Below are 25672 nucleotides of genomic sequence, written 5' to 3'. Positions count from 1 at the left end.
CCTCTTCTGGCTGTGCCGGGTGGAGATTATAACAGAACATGGCCAAGATGTTCAAATGTTCATAGATGACCAGTCCTCTTCTGGCTGTGCCGGGTGGAGATAATAACAGAACATGGCCAAGATGTTCAAATGTTCATAAATGACCAGCATGGTCAAATAATAGATAATAATAATCACAGTGGTTGTCGAGGGTGCAACAGGTCAGCACGGCCAGGTGGACTGGGGACAGCAAGGAGTCATCATGCCAGGTCATGGTCCTAGGGCTCAGGTCATCTGAGAGAGAGAAAGAAAGAAAGAAAGAGAGAAAGAGAGAATTAGAGAGAGCATACTTAAATTCACACAAGACACCGGATAAGACAGGAGAAATACTCCAGATATAACAAACTGACCTTAGCCCCCCGACACACAAACTACTGCAGCATAAATACTGGAGGCTGAGACAGGAGGGGTCAGGAGACACTGTGGCCCCATCCGATGAATCCCCCGGCCAAACAGGCAGGATATAACCCCACCAACTTTGCCAAATCACAGCCCCCACACCACTAGAGGGATATCTTCAACCACCAACTTATCATCCTGAGACAAGGCCGAGTATAGCCCACATAGATCTCCGCCACGGCCCAACCCAAGGGGGGGGCGCCAACACAGACAGGAAGACCGCGTCAGTGACTCAACCCACTCAAGTGATGTACCCTCCTAGGGACAGCTTGGAAGTGCACCAGTAAGCCAGTGACTCAGCCCCTGTAAAAGGGGTAGAGGCAAAGAATCCCAGTGGAGAGAGGGGAACTGGCCAGGCTGAGACAGCAAGGGTGGTTCGTTGCTCCAGTGCCTTTCCATTCACCTTCACACTCCTGGGTCGGACAACACTCAATCATAGGACCTACTGAAGAGATGAGTCTTCATTAAAGGTAGAGACCGAGTCATCGTCTCTACCCTGCATCCAGCTGTTCAAATTAGGAGGCCTGCATTTGAGTTGTGAGACTCTGCTGTAGTGCTCATCACTCCCCCTAACTGTGAGGGGGCCAGAGACAATTACTCGATGCCGACACATCTTTCTAGCTGATTTACACGCTGAAGCTATGTTGCGCTTGGTGACCTCTGACTGTTTCATTCTAACATCATTGGTGCAGATGTGGATAACAATATCTCTATACTCTCTACACTTGCCAGTTTTAGCTTTAGCCAGCACCATATTCAGATTAGCCTTAACGTCGGTAGCCCTGCCCCCCGGTAAACAGTGTATGATCGCTGGATGATTCGTTTTAAGTCTAATACTGCAGGTAATGGAGTCGCCATTGACTAGAGTTTTCAATTTGTCAGAGCTAATGGAGTTAGTGTTCGGCAGTACAATGGCCCCCTTTCAGGCAGGGAGGGGTCCATGGTGGTGCCTGTAGCCCTGGCAGGGATGCTGTCTGTAGGGGTAGCCCTGGGTGAGATGGAGCAGGGTGTTGGAGGAACTAGGCTGCAGCACCGGTGACACCAACGGCCCCAGGGTGGGTTAGAGGCACTGGGTAGAAAGATCCACCAGCGCCTCTCTGTTCCTCTGTCCCCTGCTGCCTCTCTGTTCCTCTGTCCCCTGCTGCCTCTCTGTTCCTCTGTCCCCTGCTGCCTCTCTGTTCCTCTGTCCCCTGCTGCCTCTCTGTCCCTCTGTCCCCTGCTGCCTCTCTGTTCCTCTGTCCCCTGCTGCCTCTATGTTAGCTAGCCAGGTGATGTTTGCCAGTCTCATCTTCTGCTGTAGCTGCCTGGCCGTGTCCCAGGGGGCTCCCTGGTGACGTGAACCCCAGGAAGGGACCTCCGGGCCCAGGGTAAGGTGCTGCCAGACCCTTCTGTACAGTTCTGTGGCCCCAATCCGGCCTGGTAGGCCACCAGACCCCTGGTCAGACATGACAACACACGGTCATACCGGTCCCTTATCTCGGCCAAAAGACATGTCTCAATGCAGGCTGGAGATCTAGACAGAGGAGAGAGAGATAAGAGGAGAGAGAGATAAGAGGAGAGAGAGATAAGAGGAGAGAGAGATAAGAGGAGATCTAGACAGAGGAGATTTAGACAGAGGAGAGCGAGATAAGAGGAGAGTTGAAGGGGAGAGGAGAGTTGAAGGAGAGTTGAAGGAGAGTTGAAGGGGTCAGAAGGAGAGTTGAAGGGGACAGAAGGAGAGTTGAAGGGAGGAGAAGGAGAGTTGAAGGAAAGTTGAAGGAGAGTATGAGAGTTGAAGGAGAGTTGAAGGGGAGGGAAGGAGAGTTGAAGGAGAGAGAAGGAGAGTTGAAGGAGAGTTGAAGGGGAGGGAAGGAGAGTTGAAGGAGAGAGAAGGAGAGTTGAAGGAGAGTTGAAGGGGAGAGAAGGAGAGTTGAAGGGGAGAGAAGGAGAGTTGAAGGGGAGAGAAGGAGATTTGAAGGGGAGAGAAGGAGAGTTGAAGGAGAGTTGCAGGGGAGAGAAGGAGATTTGAAGGGGAGGGAAGGAGAGTTGAAGGAGGGTTGAAGGGGAGGGAATGAGAGTTGAAGGAGAGTTGAAGGGGAGAGAAGGAGAGTTGAAGGGGAGGGAAGGAGAGTTGAAGGAGAGTTGAAGGGGAGAGAAGGAGGTTTGAAGGGGAGAGAAGGAGAGTTGAAGGAGAGTTGAAGGGGAGAGAAGGAGAGTTGAAGGGGAGAGAAGGAGAGTTGAAAGGGAGGGAAGGAGAGTTGAAGGGGAGTTGAAGGGGAGAGAAGGAGGTTTGAAGGGGAGAGAAGGAGAGTTGAAGGAGAGTTGAAGGGGAGAGAAGGAGAGTTGAAAGGGAGAGAAGGAGAGTTGAAGGGGAGGGAAGGAGAGTTGAAGGGGAGGGAAGGAGAGTTGAAGGGGAGGGAAGGAGAGTTGAAGGAGAGTTGAAGGGGAGAGAAGGAGGTTTGAAGGGGAGAGAAGGAGAGTTGAAGGAGAGTTGAAAGGGAGAGAAGGAGAGTTGAAGGGGAGAGAAGGAGAGTTGAAGGGGAGGGAAGGAGAGTTGAAGGAGAGTTGAAGGGGAGTTGAAGGGGAGAGAAGGAGGTTTGAAGGGGAGAAGGGGAGAGTTGAAGGAGAGTTGAAGGGGAGTTGAAGGGGAGAGAAGGAGGTTTGAAGGGGAGAGAAGGAGAGTTGAAGGAGAGTTGAAGGGGAGAGAAGGAGAGTTGAAGGGGAGAGAAGGAGAGTTGAAGGGGAGGGAAGGAGAGTTGAAGGAGAGTTGAAGGGGAGAGAAGGAGAGTTGAAGGGGAGGGAAGGAGAGTTGAAGAAGAGTTGAAGAGGAGAGAAGGAGGTTTGAAGGGGAGAGAAGGAGAGTTGAAGGAGAGTTGAAGGGGAGAGAAGGAGAGTTGAAGGGGAGAGAAGGAGAGTTGAAGGGGAGGGAAGGAGAGTTGAAGGGGAGTTGAAGGGGAGAGAAGGAGAGTTGAAGGGGAGAGAAGGAGAGTTGAAGGAGAGTTGATGGGGAGAGAAGGAGAGTTGAAGGGGAGAGAAGGAGAGTTGAAGGGGAGGGAAGGAGAGTTGAAGGAGAGTTGAAGGGGAGAGAAGGGGAGTTGAAGGGGAGGGAAGGAGAGTTGAAGGAGAATTGAAGGGGAGAGAAGGAGAGTTGAAATCTCAGGGCCCCCAAAAACACTAGAGCCCAAGTGAAGGCTGAGGATTGAGAAGCAGGGTAAAGCAAGAGGCCAACCTCTAGGTAACTAGTTTCCTTTAAATCACATGATGCAAACATACGTGGTGCAGCCGGAGGGTGATGATTTTATGGCTGTGAACAACAAACCAAAACAACTTGGTACAGTGAACAAAATGAATCCATACCGGTTTTAAAATGTCTTGTACAGACATGAGTCAAGTCATGAACTTAAACTAGCACTACTACATTTACAAGTATTCATTCAAGAGTTTGAAGTCGAGAAACAAGTTGCTATTATTTTGTTCATGTGATCGCTACTTACCTAGGAAGCGTCGTTTACAAGATTTAAAATGCATAAAAAAAAGTTATTTGTCCAGTGGGCGTCTACAGAGGAAGCTGAGCGCTCTGTTCGTCATTTCCCAGCAGCTTCAAGTCTCAGGTGGACTTACGTTGCCAAACCTGCAGAGGGGAGAGACCGTCAGCGACGTATTCATTAAGCCAATTCTGTTATAAAACGTTTCTTTAAAAAAATAAAAAACAAAAACAGAAACAAATATAAACTTGTGGACTAATGATTACACCCAAAGGTAGTAGTCATTAGTGCACACTGCATCAAAATGTTTTGCAATTGAAAACAATCTAATGAGTTTACATTTTCCAGCCACGACAGCATTATGGACACTATGGCAATATTTGAGGAATGATTGTAAAGAAAAAAGTACAAATTCCCAACTCACTTTGAGCTCTTGTACTTGATGAGGTACATCTTGTGGCGGTCCCTGAGGTAGGGTGTGACCTCTGCCAGGGTGTAACCTGTGAAGATGCACAATGCCTGAGGCCTGGATAACAGAAGCCACAATTAGCTGGGAGAGTCAGAAACCGGTCTAAAAAGCATACTGAAACAAATGGCGCCTAAGGGGAAATGTCACCGATTATCAGGAATGCGTTTCGTAAAATAGAGAAGAGGATAAGAGTCCATTAGAGAGACATTAGTATTCTTGATTTAAGTTCCCTGGTTGCAGTAAACAGTCAGCACAGGATGTCTAGAATACAGCAGAAAGACAGACCCAGAGAGCCATGTTGAGGGTACAGTTGGCCAGACCAAGGCTGCAGCCATCACCATAGATGGGATGTACTGCTGAGCTCTGCCACATACTGAGAGTACAATTAGTCAACTAAAGACGCTAGGTGGTAAACTGGTGCAACAAAACACCACTGCACAATTAATGTTTGATTTGATAACAAAAAATAAATACCAACCATTTAGCCAGTATGTTTAACCTTTTAATTTAACCAGGTCAGTTATTGTGGAACACATTTTACATTATTCAGAGTACTTGGTATAGAGTACTTGGTATTCAGAGTACTTGGTATAGAGTACTTGGTATTCAGAGTACTTGGTATAGAGTACTTGGTATTCAGAGTACTTGGTATAGAGTACTTGGTATTCAGAGTACTTGGTATAGAGTACTTGGTATTCAGAGTACTTGGTATAGAGTACTTGGTATAGAGTACTTGGTATTCAGAGTACTTGGTATAGAGTACTTGGTATTCAGAGTACTTGGTATAGAGTACTTGGTATAGAGTACTTGGTATTCAGAGTACTTGGTATAGAGTACTTCAACGGATTGCCCTGACGCCATGCTGTTAGCCTACAGACAAATTACAAAGACAAGTGAACTGCAAATACATGAAATACACTCGTCATTCAAATCTAGCTAGCAGTCCAACTACGCAAAGACGCCGTTAAACAACTAGTCCCACTACATAGCAGGGCGAGGCCCTCAGTCTTGAAACGGGCTTCATGGACGGGAGGAAATGGTGGGGACGGTCATGTCGAAGGCCAGCACCTTCAGCGCTGTTCCTCACGAAGCAGCTGCTTCTTGGTGTCGTCTGTGATGACCAGTCATCCACCTGTGGAGGGTAGATCTCCTCGTATTTACTACCACAAGAGTACAGGTAGGGTTAAAAAAAACAATCCTTTCCCTAAACAGCTGAAAGTGCATTATAGCTAGAGACCTACGGTTCTGCTGTATTGTCTGCCACAAGTGGTGCGATCAGACCTGATCAAAAGTCAGTTTAAAATGGACAACTTCCTCTAAATTTGTGAAGTTCCCACTTAGGCGGCCGACAGAAGGGCGGCAGTGCCCACCAGCTGCAACCCCGCAGTACCGACATGCAGGAGAGGAAGCAGTCCATGTAGTTAACGACCAGGCAGATTGTCTCCCCACACAGCCAACCTCCACAAGTCAGTACACCAGGATGACATGCATGTCCGTCTGCTTCCGCATGTAGCCAGGCATCAGACGATCTGGGGCAGAGAGGGTTTTAAGACATTACAGCCTTCGGTTACTGATCCATTTCAAACCACCATGTCATTTTAGAGAATTCCATTCAACTGGTTGTGGGTGAGGCGAACAGAGGGATAACGTTTAAACAAAACCACAACTACAGTGCTAATGGTGTCTTGACCCAGAACTACCACATGGTGGCGATGAATACAATCAATTACAGCATTTCAATTTAGTTGACGCCCTTTTCAAAAGTCTTCATAAAAATGCAAACGAGACATTTAAAGTATTGATTGCACACGTCGCTCTCCCGTAAGTGTTTGTGGATGTCCTCTGCATTCTCTGCTAGACACATGACATCCTGAGGGCCGAAAGCTTCGTTGTCATCGATCGACTGAATAGACGTGTCCATACATGACATCCTGAGGGCCGAAAGCTTCGCTGTCATCGATCGACTGAATAGACGAGTCCATACATGACATCCTGAGGGCCGAAAGCTTCGTTGTCATCGATCGACTGAATAGACGTGTCCATACATGACATCCTGAGGGCCGAAAGCTTCGTTGTCATCGATCGACTGAATAGACGTGTCCTTACATGACATCCTGAGGGCCGAAAGCTTTGTTGTCATCGATCGACTGAATAGACGTGTCCATACATGACATCCTGAGGGCCGAAAGCTTCGTTGTCATCGATCGACTGAATAGACGTGTCCATACATGACATCCTGAGGGCCGAAAGCTTCGTTGTCATCGATCGACTGAATAGATGTGTCCATACATGACCCTGCAAAACAAACAAAAGCTTAATGCATCAGTGAATATGGGCTGATAAAGGACGACAACAATTACAATACTGAGCCTTTGGTATGTGTAATGACACCATAGGCAGACCGCCTACCTGAGCCCAGGTCGAACAGCCTGAAATCTTTATGTTGCAGCTTCCTCATCCACCACCCAAGGATCTGCAGCCACCACCTCGCTAGAGGCTGGTAGGACGACCTTGCATGGCTCATCCACATACATCTCAAAGTTAGAACTGGAGGGACAACCCAGGAGAGAGAGAGTTGTCTGAAATGGATCCACGTTTGGACAAGTAAACTCCCTAAAACAAAAAATGATTTGCCATTATGAACAAATGAAAGAACGATTGGAAAGTAAACTCCCTAAAACAAAAAATGATTTGCCATTATGAACAAATGAAAGAACGATTGACGTTAAAGTTCTAAAACCACCCACCTGACCAAAAGATGAGATCCGTTTTCAGTTCAAGACGCTGAGCACCTTCCTTTGTCTGTTTGACCCAGTTCATCCGGGATGAAGTCTTCCTATTTGAGGCCAGAACGTTCTCTTGCTACAGCTGGCAAGACAGAACATTCTCCTGCTACGGCTGGCAAGACAGAACGTTCTCCTGCTACGGCTGGCAAGACAGAACGTTCTCCTGCTACGGCTGGCAAGACAGAACGTTCTCCTGCTACGGCTGGCAAGACAGAACATTCTCCTGCTACGGCTGGCAAGACAGAACATTCTCCTGCTACGGCTGGCAAGACAGAACGTTCTCCTGCTACGGCTGGCAAGACAGAACATTCTCCTGCTACGGCTGGCAAGACAGAACGTTCTCCTGCTACGGCTGGCAAGACAGAACATTCTCCTGCTACGGCTGGCAAGACAGAACGTTCTCCTGCTACGGCTGGCAAGACAGAACGTTCTCCTGCTACGGCTGGCAAGAGCGGTGCTGATATTTAGATATTACCCAATTTGCCAAGTGGAAACAAACCTGGCTGCCACGGTTACTGGCAGTGGAGGGGTTAACACGTTTGCTGGTCGCCTTGTTGAACTTCTTTAGCTTGCAAACCTAGCATCGCAAAGCTATGACAGACTTTCGAAAAACAAATCAATCAGTCCCTAGATGGGAGACCAGATGCTGCTGAAAGTGGTGTAGGAGGCACTCTTTCCGGTTTGGTCGGTAGGGATATCCTTGTCTCATCGCACACCAGCGACTCCTGTAGCGGGCCGGGTGCAGTGCGTGCTAACCAAGGTTGCCAGTGCACGGTGTATCCTCCGACACATTGGTGCGGCTGGCTTCCGGGTTGGATGCGTGCTGTGTTAAGAAGCAGTGCGGCTTGGTTGTGTTGTGTATCGGAGGACGCATCACTTTCAACCTTCGTCTCTCCCGAGCCCGTACGGGAGTTGTAGCGACGAGACAAGATAGCAGCTACTAAACAATTGGAAACCACGAAATTGGGGAGAAAAAAGGGGTAAAATAAAAAGATATATATCAATTAAAAAATGTAAAAAATTGTAGCGGTGTTGCAGAGAGAAGGGTACATATAGGAAGTATCTCTGAGTGTTTGTGTTTTCAGAAAGTTGCAGTTGGTTTAGATTATTGATCAGGATTTGTAACTATTTGACTTTATGATGGGTACATGCTGTACTATCATCTGTCATAGGTTACAGAGCACTATAAATATTGCTGATCTCTCTGTCACTGTCCCCCCTATCCTGCTCTCTGTCTCTCTGTCTCCCTCTGTGTCTCCCTCTGTGTCTCTCTCTCTGTCTCTCTCTCTGTCTCTCTCTCTGTCTCTCTCTGTCTCCCTTTGTCTCTCTCTGTGTCTCTCTCTCTGTCTCTCTCTCAGTCTCTCTCTGTCTCCCTTTGTCTCTCTCTGTGTCTCCCTCTGTGTCTCTCTCTCTGTCTCTCTCTGTCTCCCTTTGTCTCCCTCTGTGTCTCTCTCTCTGTCTCTCTCTCTCTCTCTCTGTCTCTCTGTCTCCCTTTGTCTCTCTCTGTGTCTCCCTCTGTGTCTCTCTCTCTGTCTCTCTCTCTCTCTCTCTCTCTGTCTCCCTTTGTCTCCCTCTGTGTCTCCCTCTGTGTCTCCCTCTGTGTCTCTCTCTCTGTCTCTCTCTCTGTCTCTCTCTCTGTCTCACTCTGTCTCCCTCAATTCAGTTCAAAGGGCTTTATTGGCATGGGAAACATATGTTAACATTGTTATCTATTTCACTTGCTTTGGCAAACAGAAGTGAAATAAACAATAAAAAAATGAATAGTAAACATTACACTCATAAAAGTTCCAAAGGTATAGAGACATTTCAAATGTCATATTATGTCTATATACAGTGTTGTAATGAAGTGCAAATAAACTGAGTATAAATGTTTTTGGCTAAGGTGTATGTAAACTTCCGACTTCAACTGTATGTTTACATAATCAAAGCAAGTGAAATAGATAATAAAAAAAGTCAAATAAACAATCAAAAATGAACAGTAGACATTATATAAATAAAAAATTCAAAAGAATAAAGAAATTTCAAATGTCATATGTGCAAATAGTTAAAGTACAAAACGGAAAATAAATAAACATTAAATATGGGTTGTATTTACAATGGTGTTTGTTCTTCACTGGTTGACCTTTTCTCGTGGCAACAGGTCACAAATCTTGCTGCTGTGATGGTACACTGTGGAATTTCACCCAGTAGATATGAGACAAAATTAGATTTTGTTCTCTAATTCTTTGTGGATCTGTATAATCTGAGGGAAATGTGTGTCTCTAATATGGTCATATATTTGGCAGGAGGTTAGGAAGTGCAGCTCAGTTTCCACCTCATTTTGTGGGCAGTGAGCACATAGCCTGTCTTCTCTTGAGAGCCATGTCTGCCTACGGCGGCCTTTCTCAATAGCAAGGCTATGCTCACCGAGTCTGTACATAGTCAAAGCTTTCCTTAAGTTTGGGTCAGTCACAGTGGTCAGGTATTCTGCCACTGTGTCCTCTCTGTTTAGGGCCAAATAGCATTCTAGTTTGCTCTGTTTTTTTGTTAATTCTTTCCAATGTGTCAAGTAATTATTTTTTTGTTTTCTCATGATTTGGTTGGGTCTAATTGTGCTGTTGTCCTGGGGCTCTGTAGGGTGTGTTTGTGTTTGTGAACAGAGCCCCAGGACCAGCTTGCTTAGGGGACTCTTCTCCAGGTTCATCTCTCTGTAGGTGATGGCTTTGTTATGGAAGGTTTGGGAATCACTTCCTTTTAGGTGGTTGTAGATTATATTTATCATCATTAGTCATTTAGGTCAACATTGGATCATTCACTGAACTTCTGGAGAGAGTTTGCAGCACTGAAAGTAAAGGGGCTGAATAATTTTGCACGCCCAATTTTTCAGTTTTTGATTTGTTAAAAAAGTTTGAAATGTCCAATAAATGTCGTTCCACTTCATGATTGTGTCCCACTTGTTGTTGATTCTTCACAAAAAAAATACAGTTTTATATCTTTATGTTTGAAGCCTGAAATGTGGCAAAAGGTCGCAAAGTTCAAGGGGGACGAATATTTTCGCAAGGCACTGTAGTTAGGCACAGAAGCACCAGATCATCAGCAAACAGTATACACCTGACTTCAGATTCAGTAGGGTGAATGACAGGGTGTTGTCCAAGGTCACGCCAAGGTTCTTTGCACTCTGGGAGGGGGACGCCGTTGAATTGTCAACTGTGATGGAGAGGAGCAGGCAGGCCTTACTGTCTGTTACCGTCTGGTACTGTCTGTTACCGTCTGTTACCGTCTGGTACTGTCTGTTACTGTCTGTTACTGTCTGTTACTGTCTGTTACTGTCTGCTACTGTCTGTTACCGTCTGGTACTGTCTGGTACTGTCTGTTACCGTCTGGTACTGTCTGTTACTGTCTGTTACTGTCTGTTACTGTCTGTTACCGTCTGGTACTGTCTGTTACTGTCTGGTACTGTCTGTTACCGTCTGTTACTGTCTGTTACTGTCTGTTACCGTCTGGTACTGTCTGTTACTGTCTGGTACTGTCTGTTACTGTCTGTTACTGTCTGCTACTGTCTGTTACCGTCTGGTACTGTCTGTTACTGTCTGTTACCGTCTGGTACTGTCTGGTACTGTCTGTTACTGTCTGTTACTGTCTGTTACTGTCTGGTACTGTCTGTTACCGTCTGTTACTATCTGGTACTGTCTGTTACTGTCTGCTACAGTCTGTTACTGTCTGTTACTGTCTGCTACAGTCTGTTACTGTCTGTTACAGTCTGTTACTGTCAGTTAGTGTTGGTTACTGTCTGTTACTGTCTGTTACCGTCTGTTACCGTCTGTTACTCTCTGCTATTTGTCAGATGTTGACTTTTGACATTCTTCCCTGTACATGTAACCATTGTAAAATATTTTTAAAGTTGTTTATTATTGTAATTATCTATGTTGTATGTTGTAATGTAAAGTTTGCAAACAAAATAAAGTGTGTTTTTCATTGAATTCCTGACTGTGTTCCAGGACACCTCCCACTGGGGACAGACAATTCAACATCTATTCCGCGTTGGTTCCACATCATTTCATTGAACCAAAGTGGAAAAAACTCTGCTCTGAAACCTCATCTCGCTTTTCAAGTGACAAACAACAATTTTTTATCACACCAGGATTCCATAGTCAGTCGGGTGATTGAAACAGGTTAGTGTACTTCTGAGAGTGACTCATAACGCACAGTGGGAGATGCTTCTGTAAATGTGTGTGTGTGATTATGTGTGTGTGTGTGTGTGTGGGTGTGTGTGTGTGTGTGTGTGTGTGCGTGTGTGTGTGTGTGTGTGTGTGTGGGTGTGTGTGGGCAGTTCAGTGTGCTTGCAGATTAATGTGCGCATGTGCCTCTGCTGAACATGTATCTATTAAAGCAGAGTCTGATCTCAGAGAGACTCAGAGAGAGAGAGAGACAGAGAGAGAGACAGAGAGACAGACAGACAAACAGAGAGAGACAGACAGACAGAGACAGAGAGAGAGACAGACAGAGAGACAGACAGAGAGACAGACAGACAAAGAGCCTGGGAGACAGACAAAGAGCCTGGGAGACAGACAAAGACAGACAGACAGACAGTATGTCTCCCTCCCAGTCCTCCCTACTACTGCTACTGCTGATGGTCTCCTGCTCCTGGGCCTCCCACTTTTTAGGAGGAACCATGACCTTCAACCCCAGAGAGACCAACCCAGACGGAACCTACAGGGTGAGACCAATGAAGACCAATAAGACCAATGACAATGATGATGCTTCCTATTAAATATCCTGCCATTTCCTGGTTGCTACAATTCTAATAGTTTGCGTAATTTCAGTTTGTGACAAAACAAACATGTATAGTTTAGATGTATACCGCTGTGAAATATCTTTTCAATAACCAACAATATAGTTTTTTCAGCTGTTTGAAGCTGGTGTACAAAACAGACAGTACAAGACACAAAAAGACAGATCTATAACTCACGTTTCTACGTATTACAGCTTTAAATGTTTTCTTCAAATGAGAGAATTTGTTTTGATTTGATTTGTTCTTGCTTTTCATCTTGAAAAATACGTTATTCTTGAGGCCGTAGGTTTACTGGTAACTTTGTAAATGTACAATACATTTTAATTTTTTAATTTATTTTATTTCACCTTTATTTAACCAGGTAGGCTAGTTGAGAACAAGTTCTCATTTGTTGGCTTTAGGGATGATCAGTGAGATACACCTGCGGGAGCGCGTGCTACGGGTGGGTGTTGCCATCGTGACCAGTGAACTGAGATAAGGCGGAGCTTTACCTAGCATGGACTTGTAGATGACCTGGAGCCAGTGGGTCTGGCGACGAATATGTAGAGAGGGCTGCAGTGGTGGGTGGTATAAGGTGCTTTAGTAACAAAATGGATGGCACTGTGATAAACTGCATGCAGTTTGCTGAGTAGAGTATTGGAAGCTATTTTGTAGATGACATCGCCGAAGTCGAGGATCGGTAGGATAGTCAGTTTTACTAGGGTAAGTTTGGCGGCGTGAGGGAAGGAGGCTTTGTTGTGGAATTGAAAGCCGACTCTAGATTTGATTTTAGATTGGAGATGTTTGATATGAGTCTGGAAGGAGAGTTTACAGTCTAGCCAGACACCTAGGTACTTATAGATGTCCACATATTCTAGGTCGGAACCATCCAGGGTGGTGATGCTAGTCAGGCGTGCGGGTGCAGGCAGCGAACGGTTGAAAAGCATGCATTTAGTTTTACTAGTGTTTAAGAGCAGTTGGAGGCCACGGAAGGAGTGTTGTATGGCATTGAAGCTCGTTTGGAGGTTAGATAGCACAGTGTCCAAGGACGGGCCGGAAGTATACAGAATGGTGTCGTCTGCGTAGAGGTGGATCAGGGAATCGCCTGCAGCAAGAGCAGCATCATTGATATATACAGAGAAAAGAGTCAGCCAGAGAATTGAACCCTGTGGCACCCCCATAGAGACTGCCAGAGGACCGGACAGCAGGCCTTCCGATTTGACACACTGAACTCTGTCTACAGAGTAGATGGTGAACCAGGCAAGGCAGTCATTAGAAAAACCAAGGCTACTGAGTCTGCCGATAATAATATGGTGATTGACAGAGTCGAAAGCCTTGGCAAGGTCGATGAAGACGGCTGCACAGTACTGTCTTTTATCGATGGCGGTTATGATATCATTTAGTACCTTGAGCGTGGCTGAGGTGCACCCGTGACCGGCTCGGAAACCAGATTGCACAGTGGAGAAGGTACGGTGGGATTCGAGATGGTCAGTGACCGGTTTGTGGACTTGGCTTTCGAAGACCTTAGATAGGCAGGGCAGGATGGATATAGGTCTGTAACAGTTTGGGTCCAGGGTGTCTCCCCCATTGAAGAGGGGGATGACTGCGGCAGCTTTCCAATCCTTGGGGATCTCAGACGATGTGAAAGAGAGGTTGAAGAGGCTGGTAATAGGGGTTTGCGACAATGGCGGCGGATAGTTTCAGAAATAGAGGGTTCAGATTGTCTATCCCAGCTGATTTGTACGGGTCCAGGTTTTGCAGCTCTTTCAGAACATCTGCTATCTGGATTTGGGTAAAGGAGAAGCTGGGGAGGCTTGGGCGAGTAGCTGTGGGGGTGGTGTGGAGCTGTTGGCTGAGGTTGGAGTAGCCAGGAGGAAGGCATGGCCAGCTGTTGAGAAATGCTTGTTGAAGTTTTCGATAATCATTGATTTATCGGTGGTGACCGTGTTACCTAGCCTCAGTGCAGTGGGCAGCTGGGAGGAGGTGCTCTTGTTCTCCATGGACTTTACAGTGTCTCAGAACTTTTTGGAGTTAGAGCTACAGGATGCAAATTTCTGCCTGAAGAAGCTGGCCTTTGCTTTCCTGACTGACTGCGTGTATTGGTTCCTGACTTCCCTGAACAGTTGCATATCGCGGGGACTATTCGATGCTATTGCAGTCCGCCACAGGATGTTTTTGTGCTGGTCGAGGGCAGTCAGGTCTGGAGTGAACCAAGGGCTATATCTGTTCTTAGTTCTGCTTTTTTTGAACGGAGCATGCTTATCTAAAATGGTGAGGAAGTTACTTTTAAAGAATGACCAGGCATCCTCAACTGACGGGATGAGGTCAATATCCTTCCAGGATACCCGGGCCAGGTTGTTTAGAAAGGCCTGCTCACAGAAGTGTTTTAGGGAGCGTTTGACAGTGATGAGGGGTGGTCGTTTGACTGCGGATCCGTAGCGGATACAGGCAATGAGGCAGTGATCGCTGAGATCCTGGTAGAAGACAGCGGAGGTGTATTTGGAGGGCCAGTTGGTCAGGATGACGTCTATGAGGGTGCCCTTGTTTACAGATTTAGGGTTGTACCTGGTGGGTTCCTCGATGATTAGTGTGAGACTGAGGGCATCTAGCTTAGATTGTAGGACTGCCAGGGTGTTAAATACTACCCATCCTGCATGCGGGAGCGTAACGTAGCCTCAAACGAATTAGCATAACGCAGCGGACATAAATCTTCCTAGAAAATGTTCCTATTCATGAAAATCACAAATGAAATATATTGAGACACAGCTTAGCCTTTTGTTAATCACACTGTCATCTCAGATTTTTAAAACATGCTTTACAGCCAACGCTAGACAAGCATTTGTGTAAGTTTATCATGGCATAATGCTATGCTAGGCTCTGCTGGCAGCAGGCAACATTTTCACAAAAATAAGAAAAGCAATCAAATTAAATAATTTACCTTTGAAGAACTTTGGATGTTTTCACTCAGGAGACTCCCAGTTAGATAGCAAATGTTCCAAAAATATTATTTTTTGTAGGCTAAATAGCTCCCATTTGTTCGTCAGGTTTGGCTGAGAAATCGATCTGAAAATGCAGTCACTACAACGCCAAACTTTTTTCCAAATTAGCTCCATAGTATCTACAGAAACATGGCAAACGTTGTTTAGAATCAATCCTCAAGGTGTTTTTAACATATATATTTGATAATATAGCCGTCGAGAATTTTGATTTCTCAAAAGAAGCGATTGGAAAATGGCTATCTCAGTATTTTACGCAAGATTTTCTGTGGGAGACACCATGTGACCACTTGCTAAATGTGGTCCCTTACGGCTATTCTTCAACATAAATGAGTAAAAAGACGTCACAATGCTGTAGACACCTTGGGGAATACGTAGAAAACGTAAGCTCATTCACAGCCATATAAGGAGTCATTGGCATGAGGCGTTTCAAAAAATGCGGCACTTCCTGATTGGATTTTTATCTGATTTTTATCTGGGTTTCGCCTGTAACATCAGTTATGTTGCACTCACAGACAATAACTTTGCAGTTTTGGAAACGCCAGAGAGTTTTCTATCCAAAGCTGTCAATTATATGCATAGTCAAGCATCTTTTCGTGACAAAATATCTTGTTTAAAACGGGACCGGGAACGTTTTTTATCCAAAAATGAAAATACTGCCCCCTAGTTAGAAAAGGTTATTAATTAAGCATCCCATTTCCAGCTTCTACATTTAAAAATCCACCTTTCCAGAAATAAGTCTCTCACTGTAGCCGCTTGTTATAGACCCCCGTCAGCTCCCAGCTCTGCCCTGGACACCATATGTGAATTGATTGCCCCCCATCTATCTTCAGAGTTCGTTCTGTTAGGTGACCTAAACTGGGATATGTTTAACACCCCGGCCGTCCTACAATCTAAACTAGATTCCCTCAATCTCACACAAATGATCAATGTCAATATATCCGTAAACAACCTCATAGATACCATCCTGACCATCCTGCCCTCTGAATACACCTCTGCTGTCTTCAACCAGGATCTCAGCGATCACTGCCTCATTGCCTGCATCCGTAATGGGTCAAACGACCACCCCTCATCACTGTCAAACTCTCCCTAAAACACTTCAGCGAGCAGGCCTTTCTAATCGACCTGGATGGATACTGACCTCATCCGGTCAGTAGAGGATGCCTGGTTGCTCTTTAAAAGTGCCTTCTTCACCATCTTAAATAAGCATGCCCCATTCAAAACATTTTGATCTGAGAACAGATATAGCCCTTGGTTCACCACAGACTTGACTGCCCTTGACCAGCACAAAAACATCCTGTGGCGTACTGCACTAGCATCGAATAACCCCCGTGATGTGCAACTTTTATGGTAAGTCTGGAACCAATATACACAGGCAGTTAGCCGTCCTTTAGCCGTCTTTCCTTCCACTTCTCTGCTGCCAATGACTGGAACGAATTGCAAAAATCAGTGAAGCTGAAGTCTTATATCTCCCTCACTAATTGTAATCATCAGCTGTCAGAGCAGCTTACCGATCATTGTACCTGTACCTGTACACAGTCAGTCTGTCAATAGCCCAATATCATCTGTAAATATATAGTATATAGCCCACCCAACTACCTCATCCCCCATATTGTTTGTTTTTCTTTCTCCTTTACACCCCAATATCTCTACTTGCACATCATCATCTGCACATTTATCACTCCAGTGTTAATGCTAAATTGTAATTATTTCACCACTATGGCCTATTTATTGCCTTACCTCCTCATGCCATTCCTTACCTCATTTGTACACACTGTACATAGACTTTATTTTTTCTCTTGTGTTATTGACTGTACGTTTGTTTATTTCATGTGTAACTCTGTGTTGTTGTTGTTTGTGTCGCACTGCTTTGCTTTATCTTGGCCAGGTCACAGATGTAAATGAGAACTTGTTCTCAACTGACCTGGTTAAATAAAGGTGTAATAAATATATATATATATATATATATAAAAAAAGTGTTCAAAACCAAAAGTAAAAGACACAAAAATACAGATCTATATCTATATCTACGTTTTTTCTTCAACTGAGAAAAATGCTTATTTGTTCCTGATGTCATCTTGAAAAATACGTTCTTCACAGGGTTTGAGTATTACTGGTAACTTTCTAAATGTACCAGTAAACTACCAGCATTTACCAGTTAACTACCAGCATTTACCAGTAAACTACCAGCATTTACCAGTAAACTACCAGAATTTACCATAAACATTCAAGGAGTTTCCAAACAGGGAAAAATATCAAATAATACAAGAATGTACATCACAAATCTTTAAAACAAAGCTGTAAAACATGATCCTTCATATTACCGATCAATTTGTAAATTAAGTACGTTTTGGAAACCTATTCTCAGCTCAACAGGCTTGTAAAATGGACTCTAGACGAGAGAATGGAACGCATGTTTCCCTTTTGGTCTGTGGTGCATGTTTGCTGCCCTCTAGTGGTCTTTGTCATGTATGGCTCTACTTTTCTAACTTCTTATACCAACTCCTATTCACTACTTATACCTGCTCCCATTCACTACTTATATCCACTACTATTCACTACATATTTCCACTCCCATTCACAGCATATACCCACTACTATTCACTACATACAGCCACTCCCATTCACTACTTATACCCACTCCTATGCACTACTTATACCCACTCCTATTCACTACTTATACCCACTCCTATTCACTACTTATACCCACTCCTGTCCACTACTTATACCCACTCCTATTCACTGCTGATACCCACTCATATTCACTACTTTTACCCACTCCTATTCACTACTTATACCCACTACTTATACCCACTCACATTCACTACTTATACCCATTCATATTCACTACTTATACCCACTCATATCCACTACTTATACCCACTCCTATTCACTGCTGATACCCACTCTAATTCATTACTTTTACCCACTCATATTCACTACTTATGCCCACTCCTATTCAATACATATACCCACGTCTATTCACTACTTATACCACTACTATTCACTGCTTATACCCACTGCTATTCACCACTTATACCCACTTCTTATCCCCACTCCTATTCAATACTTATACCCACTACTATTCACTACTTATACCCAATAGTTATACCCACTCCTATTCACTACTTATACCCACTACAATTCACTACTTATACCCACTCCTATTCACTACATATACCCACTCCTATTCACAACTTATAGCCACTCCTATTCACTACTTATACCAACTCCTATCTACTACTTATACCCGCTCCTATTCACTGCTGATACCTACTCCTATTCACTACTTATACCCACTCCTATTCACTATGTATACCCACTCCTATTCACTACTTATACCACTCCTATTCACTGCTTATACCCACTCCTATCCAATACTTATTCCCACTCCTATTCACTGCTGATACCCACTCCTATTCACTACTTTTACCCACTCCTTTTCACTACTTATACCCTCTCATATTCACTACTTATACCCACTCCTATCCACTACTTATACCAACTACTATTCACTACTTTTACACACTCATATTCACTACTTATACCCACTCATATTCACCACTTATAACCACTCCTATTCACTATGTATACCTACTCCTATTCACTACTTATACCCACTCCTATTCACTACTTTTACCCACTCCTATCCACTACTTATACCCACTCCTATTCACTACTCATACACACTCATATTCACTACTTATACCCACTCCTATTCACTGCTGATACCCACTCCTATTCACTACTTTACCCACTCCTATTCACTGCTTATACCCACTCCTATTCACTACTTATACCCACTCCTATCCACTACTTATACCCACTACTATTCACTACTTATACCCACTCCTATTCACTACTTAGACCCACTACTATTCACTACTTATTCCCACTCCTATTCACTGCTGATACCCACTCCTATTCACTACTTATACACACTACTATTCACTACTGATACCCACTCATATTCACCACTTATACCCACTCATATTCACTACTTATACCCGCTCCTATTCACCACTTATACCAACTCCTATTCACTGCTGATACCCACTCCTATTCACTACTTATACCCACTCCTATTCACTACTTATACACACTCCTATTCACTTATACCCACTCCTATCCACTACTTATACCCACTCCTATTCGCCACTTATACCCACTCCTATTCACTGCTGATACCCACTCCTATTCACTACTTATACCCACTCCTATTCACTACTTATACACACTCCTATTCACTTATACCCACTCCTATCCACTACTTATACCCACTCCTATTCACTGCTGATACCCACTCCTATTCACTACTTATACCCACTCCTATTCACTACTTATACACACTCCTATTCACTTATACCCACTCCTATCCACTACTTATACCCACTCCTATTCACTACTTATACCCACTCCTATTCACTACTTATACACACTCCTATTCACTTATACCCACTCCTATCCACTACTTGTACCCACTCCTATTCACTGCTTATACCCACTCCTATTCACTACTTATACCCGCTCCTATTCACTACTTATACCCGCTCCTATTCACCACTTATGCCCACTCCTATTCCCTGCTTATACCCACTACTATTCACTACATATTCCCACTCCTATTCACTACATATACCCACTACTATGCGCTAACGTCACCCACTCCTATTCACTACTTATACCCACTACTATTCACTACTTATACCCACTCCTATTCACTACTTATACCCGCTCCTGTCCACTACTTATACCCACTCCTATTCACTGCTGATACCCACTCATTTTCACTACTTTTACCCACTCCTATTCACTACTGATACCCACTCCTATTCACTACTTATACCCACTCCTATTCACTACTTATACCAACTCCTGTCCACTACTTATACCCACTCCTATTCACTGCTGATACCCACTCATTTTCACTACTTTTACTCACTCCTATTCACTACTGATACCCACTCCTATTCACTACTTATACCCACTCCTATTCACTACTTATACACACTCCTATTCACTTATACCCACTCCTATCCACTACTTATACCCACTCCTATTCACTGCTTATACCCACTCCTATTCACTACTTATACCCGCTCCTATTCACTACTTATACCCGCTCCTATTCGCCACTTATGCCCACTCCTATTCCCTGCTTATACCCACTCCTATTCACTACATATACCCACTACTATGCGCTAACGTCACCCACTCCTATTCACTACTTATACCCACTACTATTCACTACTTATACCCACTCCTATTCACTACTTATACCCGCTCCTGTCCACTACTTATACCCACTCCTATTCACTGCTGATACCCACTCTTTTTCACTACTTTTACCCACTCCTATTCACTACTGATACCCACTCCTATTCACTACTTATACCCACTCCTATTCACTACTTATACCAACTCCTGTCCACTACTTATACCCACTCCTATTCACTGCTGATACCCACTCATTTTCACTACTTATACCCACTCCTATTCACTACTTATACCCACTACTTATACCCACTCATATTCACTACTTATACCCACTCATATTCACTACTGATACCCACTCATATCCACTACTTATACCTACTCCTATTCACTGCTGATACCCACTCCTATTCACTACTTTTACCCACTCCTATTCACTACTAATACCCACTCCTATTCACTACATATACCCACTACTATTCACTACTTACACCCGCTCCTATTCAGTACTTATACCCACTGCTATTCACCACTTATATCCACTTCTTATCCCCACTCCTATTCAATACTTATACCCACTACTATTCACTACTTATACCCAATACTTATACCCGCTCCTATTCACTACTTATACCCACTACTATTCACTACTTATACCCACTCCTATTCACTACATATACCCACTACTATTCACTACTTATACCCACTCCTATTCCCTACATATACCCACTACTATTCACTACTTATACCCGCTCTTATTCACTACTTACACCCACACCTATCTACTACTTATACCCGCTCCTATTCACTGCTGATAACCACTCCTATTCACTACTTTTACCCACTCCTACTCACTACTTATACCCACTCCTATCTACTACTTATACCCGCTCCTATTCACTGCTTATACCCACTCCTATTCACTACATATACCCACTCCTATTCACTATGTATACCCGCTACTATTCACTTCTTATACCCACTTCTTATCCCCACTCCTATTCAATACTTATACCCACTACTATTCACTACTTATACCCAATACTTATACCCACTCCTATTCACTACTTATACCCACTAATATTCACTACTTATACCCACTCCTATTCACTACTTATACCCAGTAATATTCACTACTTATACCCACTCCTATTCACTACTTATACCCACTCCTATTCACTGCTGATAACCACTCCTATTCACTACTTATACCCACTCCTATTCACTACTTATACCCACTCCTATCTACTACTTATACCCGCTCCTATTCACGGCTGATACCCACTCCTATCCACTACTTATACCCACTCCTATTCACTGCTGATACCCACTCCTATTCACTACTTATACCCACTCCTATTCACTGCTGATACCCACTCCTATTCACTACTTATACCCAGTAATATTCACTGCTTATACCCACTCCTATTCACTACTTATACCCACTCCTATTCACTGCTGATAACCACTCCTATTCACTACTTATACCCACTCCTATTCACTACTTTTACCCACTTCTATTCACTACTTATACCCACTACTATTCACTGCTTATACCCACTCCTATTCACTACTTATACCCGCTCCTATTCACTACTTATACCCGCTCCTATTCACCACTTATGCCCGCTCCTATTCCCTGCTTATACCCACTACTATTCACTACATATTCCCACTCCTATTCACTACATATACCCACTACTATGCACTAACGTCACCCACTCCTATTCACTACTTATACCCACTACTATTCACTACTTATACCCACTCCTATTCACTACTTATACCCACTCCTGTCCACTACTTATACCCACTCCTATTCACTGCTGATACCCACTCATTTTCACTACTTTTACCCACTCCTATTCACTACTGATACCCACTCCTATTCACTACTTATACCCACTCCTATTCACTACTTATACCAACTCCTGTCCACTACTTATACCCACTCCTATTCACTGCTGATACCCACTCATTTTCACTACTTTTACCCACTCTTATTCACTACTTTTATCCACTCCTATTCACTACTTATACCCACTTATATTCACTACTTATACCCACTCCTATCCACTACTTATACCCACTACTATTCACTACTTATACCCACTCCTATACACTACTTATACCCACTCCTATTCAATACTTATTCCCACTCCGATTCACTGCTGCTACCAACTCCTATTCACTACTTATACCCACTCCTATTCACTACTTATACCCACTCCTATTCGCTACTTATTCCTGCTACAATTCACTACTTATACCCACTCCTGTTCACTACTTATGCCCACTCCTCTCTACTACTTATGCCCACTGCTATTCACTACTTATACCCACTTCTATTCACTACTTATACCCACTCCTATGCTCTACTTATACCCACTCAATGCTGGTAACCACTAATATTCACTACTGATAACCACTCCTATTCACCACTTATACCCTCTCATATTCACTACTTATACCCGCTCCTATTCACCACTTATACCCACTCCTATTCACTGCTGATACCCACTCCTATTCACTACTTTTACCCACTCCTATTCACTACTTATACCCACTGCTATTCACTTGTACCCACTCCTATCCACTACTTATACCCACTCCTATTCACTACTTATACCTGCTCCTATTCACAACCTATTCCCACTCCTATTCACTGCTGATACCCTCTCCTATTCACTACTTTTACCCACTTCTATTCACTACTTATACCCACTCCTATTCACCACTTATACCCACTCCTATTCACTGATGATACCCACTCCTATTTACTACTTATACCAACTCCTATTCACTACTTATACCCACTGCTATTCACGTATACCCACTCCTATCCACTACTTATACCCACTCCTATTCACTACTTATACCCACTCCTATCCACTACTTATTCCCACTACTATTCACTGCTGATACCCACTCCTATTCACTACTTATATCCACTCCTATTCACGTATACCCACTCCTATCCACTACTTATACCCACTCCTATTCACTACTTATACCCACTCCTATCCACTACTTATACCCACTCCTATTCACTGCTGACACCCACTCCTATTCACTACTTTTACCCACTTCTATTCACTACTTATACCCACTACTATTCACTGCTTATACACACTCCTATTCACTACTTATACCCACTCCTATTCACTACTTATACACGCTCCTATTCACCGCTTATACCCACTCCTATTCACTACTTATACCTGCTCCTATTCACTACTTATACCCACTGCTATTCACTACTTATGCCCACTCCTATTCGCTACTTATACCCACTTCTATTCACTACTTATACCCACTCCTATTCACTACTTATGCCCACTCCTATTCACTACTTATACCCACTCCTATTCACTACTTATACCCACTCCTATTCACTACTTATACCCTCTCCAATTCACTGCTGGTGACCGCTACTATTCACTACTGATACCCACTCCTATTCACCACTTATACCCACTCATATTCACTACTTATACCCGCTCCTATTCACTACTGATACCCACTCCTATTCACCACTTATACCCACTCATATTCACTACTTTTACCCACTTCTATTCACTACTTATACCCACTACTATTCACTGCTGATACACACTCCTATTCACTGCTTATACCCGCTACTATTCACTACTTATACCCACTCCTATTCACTGCTAAATTCCCACTCCTATTCACTACTTATACCCACTCCTATTCACTACTTATACCCACTCCTATTCACTACTTATACCCACTCCTATTCACTTATACAAACTCCTAATCACTTATACCCACTCCTATCCACTACTTATACCCACTTCTATTCACTACTTATACCCACTACTATTCACTGCTTATACACACTCCTATTCACTACTTATACCCACTCCTATCCACTACTTATACCCACTCCTATTCACTACTTATACCCACTCCTATTCACTACTTATACCCACTCACTACTTATACCCACTACTATTCACTACTTATACCCACTCCTATTCACTACTTATACCCACTCACTACTGATACCCACTCCTATTCACTACTTATACCCACTCCTATTCACTACTTATACCCACTCCTATTCACTACTTATACCCACTCACTACTTATACCCACTCCTATTCACTACTTATACCCACTCCTATTCACTACTTATACCCACTCTTATTCACTACTTATACCCACTCACTACTGATACCCACTCCTATTCACGTCTTCTCAGTATTTCAGGCTTTAATTAGCATTATGACAATACAGTGCCTAGTGAGAGTCTACCCACTCGTCAAAACGTGCTGCTTCTAAATGACTTCTACAAGGGATCACCATTAGATTACCACCCCCCCAAGTCATCTAGTTTGTATGGTGTGATTTTTATTATTAATCTGGAAATGCTTTTACAATGTCTCTTTCATTTTATAAATGCAAAGTGTGTAGATGAATAGGAAAACAATCTCATTTCATCCATATTTAGATTTAATTTTAAGCCATCAAATTGTGCAAGGAGGGTGTGTAGAATTTCTCTAGGCATTATATATGTATTTCAACATTTGGAATTGATATTATCTATCTGTTGTTAATAACTAAGTGTTGTTATGAGTTGATATTATCTATTGTTGATAACTAAGTGTTGTTTTGAATTGATATTATCTATTGTTGATACCTAAGTGTTGTTTTGAGTTGATTTTGTCTGTTGTTGATAACTAAGTGTTGTTTTGAGTTGATTATGTCTGTTGTTGATACCTAAGTGTTGTTTTGAGTTGATTATGTCTGTTGTTGATACCTAAGTGTTGTTTTGAGTTGATTATGTCTGTTGTTGATAACTAAGCATTGTCCACCAATGATTGTTGTGCCTAACCACTCCCTCTTCAGGCCTTGATGGAACATGGTTTGTTCTCTACAGAAGGCTTGTTGAATCATTGTAATCCCTGACAAAGGCTGAAATGAATCAGAGTTTAGAATGTTCTGTACTATTGAACATACCATAATGATAAAGGCATTTAGCTATATGAAGAATGCCTTGCTCCTGCTTGTTCTCTTACCCTCCTTACCAAACAGAACATTTATCTAGGTTGCACACTTGTTAAAGACAGCCGTCTTGCAGTGTGTCTGAAGTGGTGGTTTAATGAAGTGTGTCGTTGCAGGTGGACCTTGATTACAAGACAACCTTCCACTCTACCGTCTGCCTAACTGATACCTGGTATTGTATCAGTGAGGACTGTGGGAATGAGATCAGTTTAGTGCTTAACATCGTGGACCAGGGGATATCTGAGGACTGGTGTCAGACAGAGGGAGTCATGACTAGACACGTCTCCAATAACACACAGACCTTTGATCTGCTGTGAGTGTTTCTTTTCTATTCAAATCTTCCATCCGTTACCAGTGTGATTATGAACCTGATTTGTAGTAACAGGGAACAGCTCAGTTATTTTATCCTGGTTACCAAAGTACTTATAGACAATATGTCCAAATTGTCCCATTACATCAGAAAGGACAAAACACACATTAGTTAAAACACACAGTATTGTACATGATGAACATCATCACAACAG

General features: G+C 43.4%; 1 protein-coding gene and 1 pseudogene across 1 annotated transcript in view; one reads left to right on the top strand and one right to left on the bottom strand.

Moving 5' to 3' along the window:
* Positions 1-5391: 5391 nt before the first annotated feature.
* Positions 5392-7191, bottom strand: LOC149979912 (cyclin-A1-like; annotated as a pseudogene).
* Positions 7192-11527: 4336 nt separating this feature from the next.
* LOC110518095 (uncharacterized) overlaps positions 11528-25672 on the top strand; it is a 56967-nt gene continuing 42822 nt past the window's right edge. Inside the window, exons 1-2 of the mRNA XM_036989462.2 lie at positions 11528-11853; positions 25265-25461. Coding sequence (XP_036845357.2) covers positions 11728-11853; positions 25265-25461 — 323 coding nt within the window. The 5' untranslated portion in view covers positions 11528-11727. The remainder of the gene's footprint in view (positions 11854-25264; positions 25462-25672) is intronic.

Source organism: Oncorhynchus mykiss, chromosome 10, assembly GCF_057628025.1.
Source record: "Oncorhynchus mykiss isolate SJ-2025 chromosome 10, ASM5762802v1, whole genome shotgun sequence".
Taxonomy (NCBI): Eukaryota; Metazoa; Chordata; class Actinopteri; order Salmoniformes; family Salmonidae; genus Oncorhynchus; species Oncorhynchus mykiss.
The sequence above is the reverse complement of the archived record's forward strand: the minus strand, read 5'-3'. Positions and strand labels throughout refer to the sequence as shown.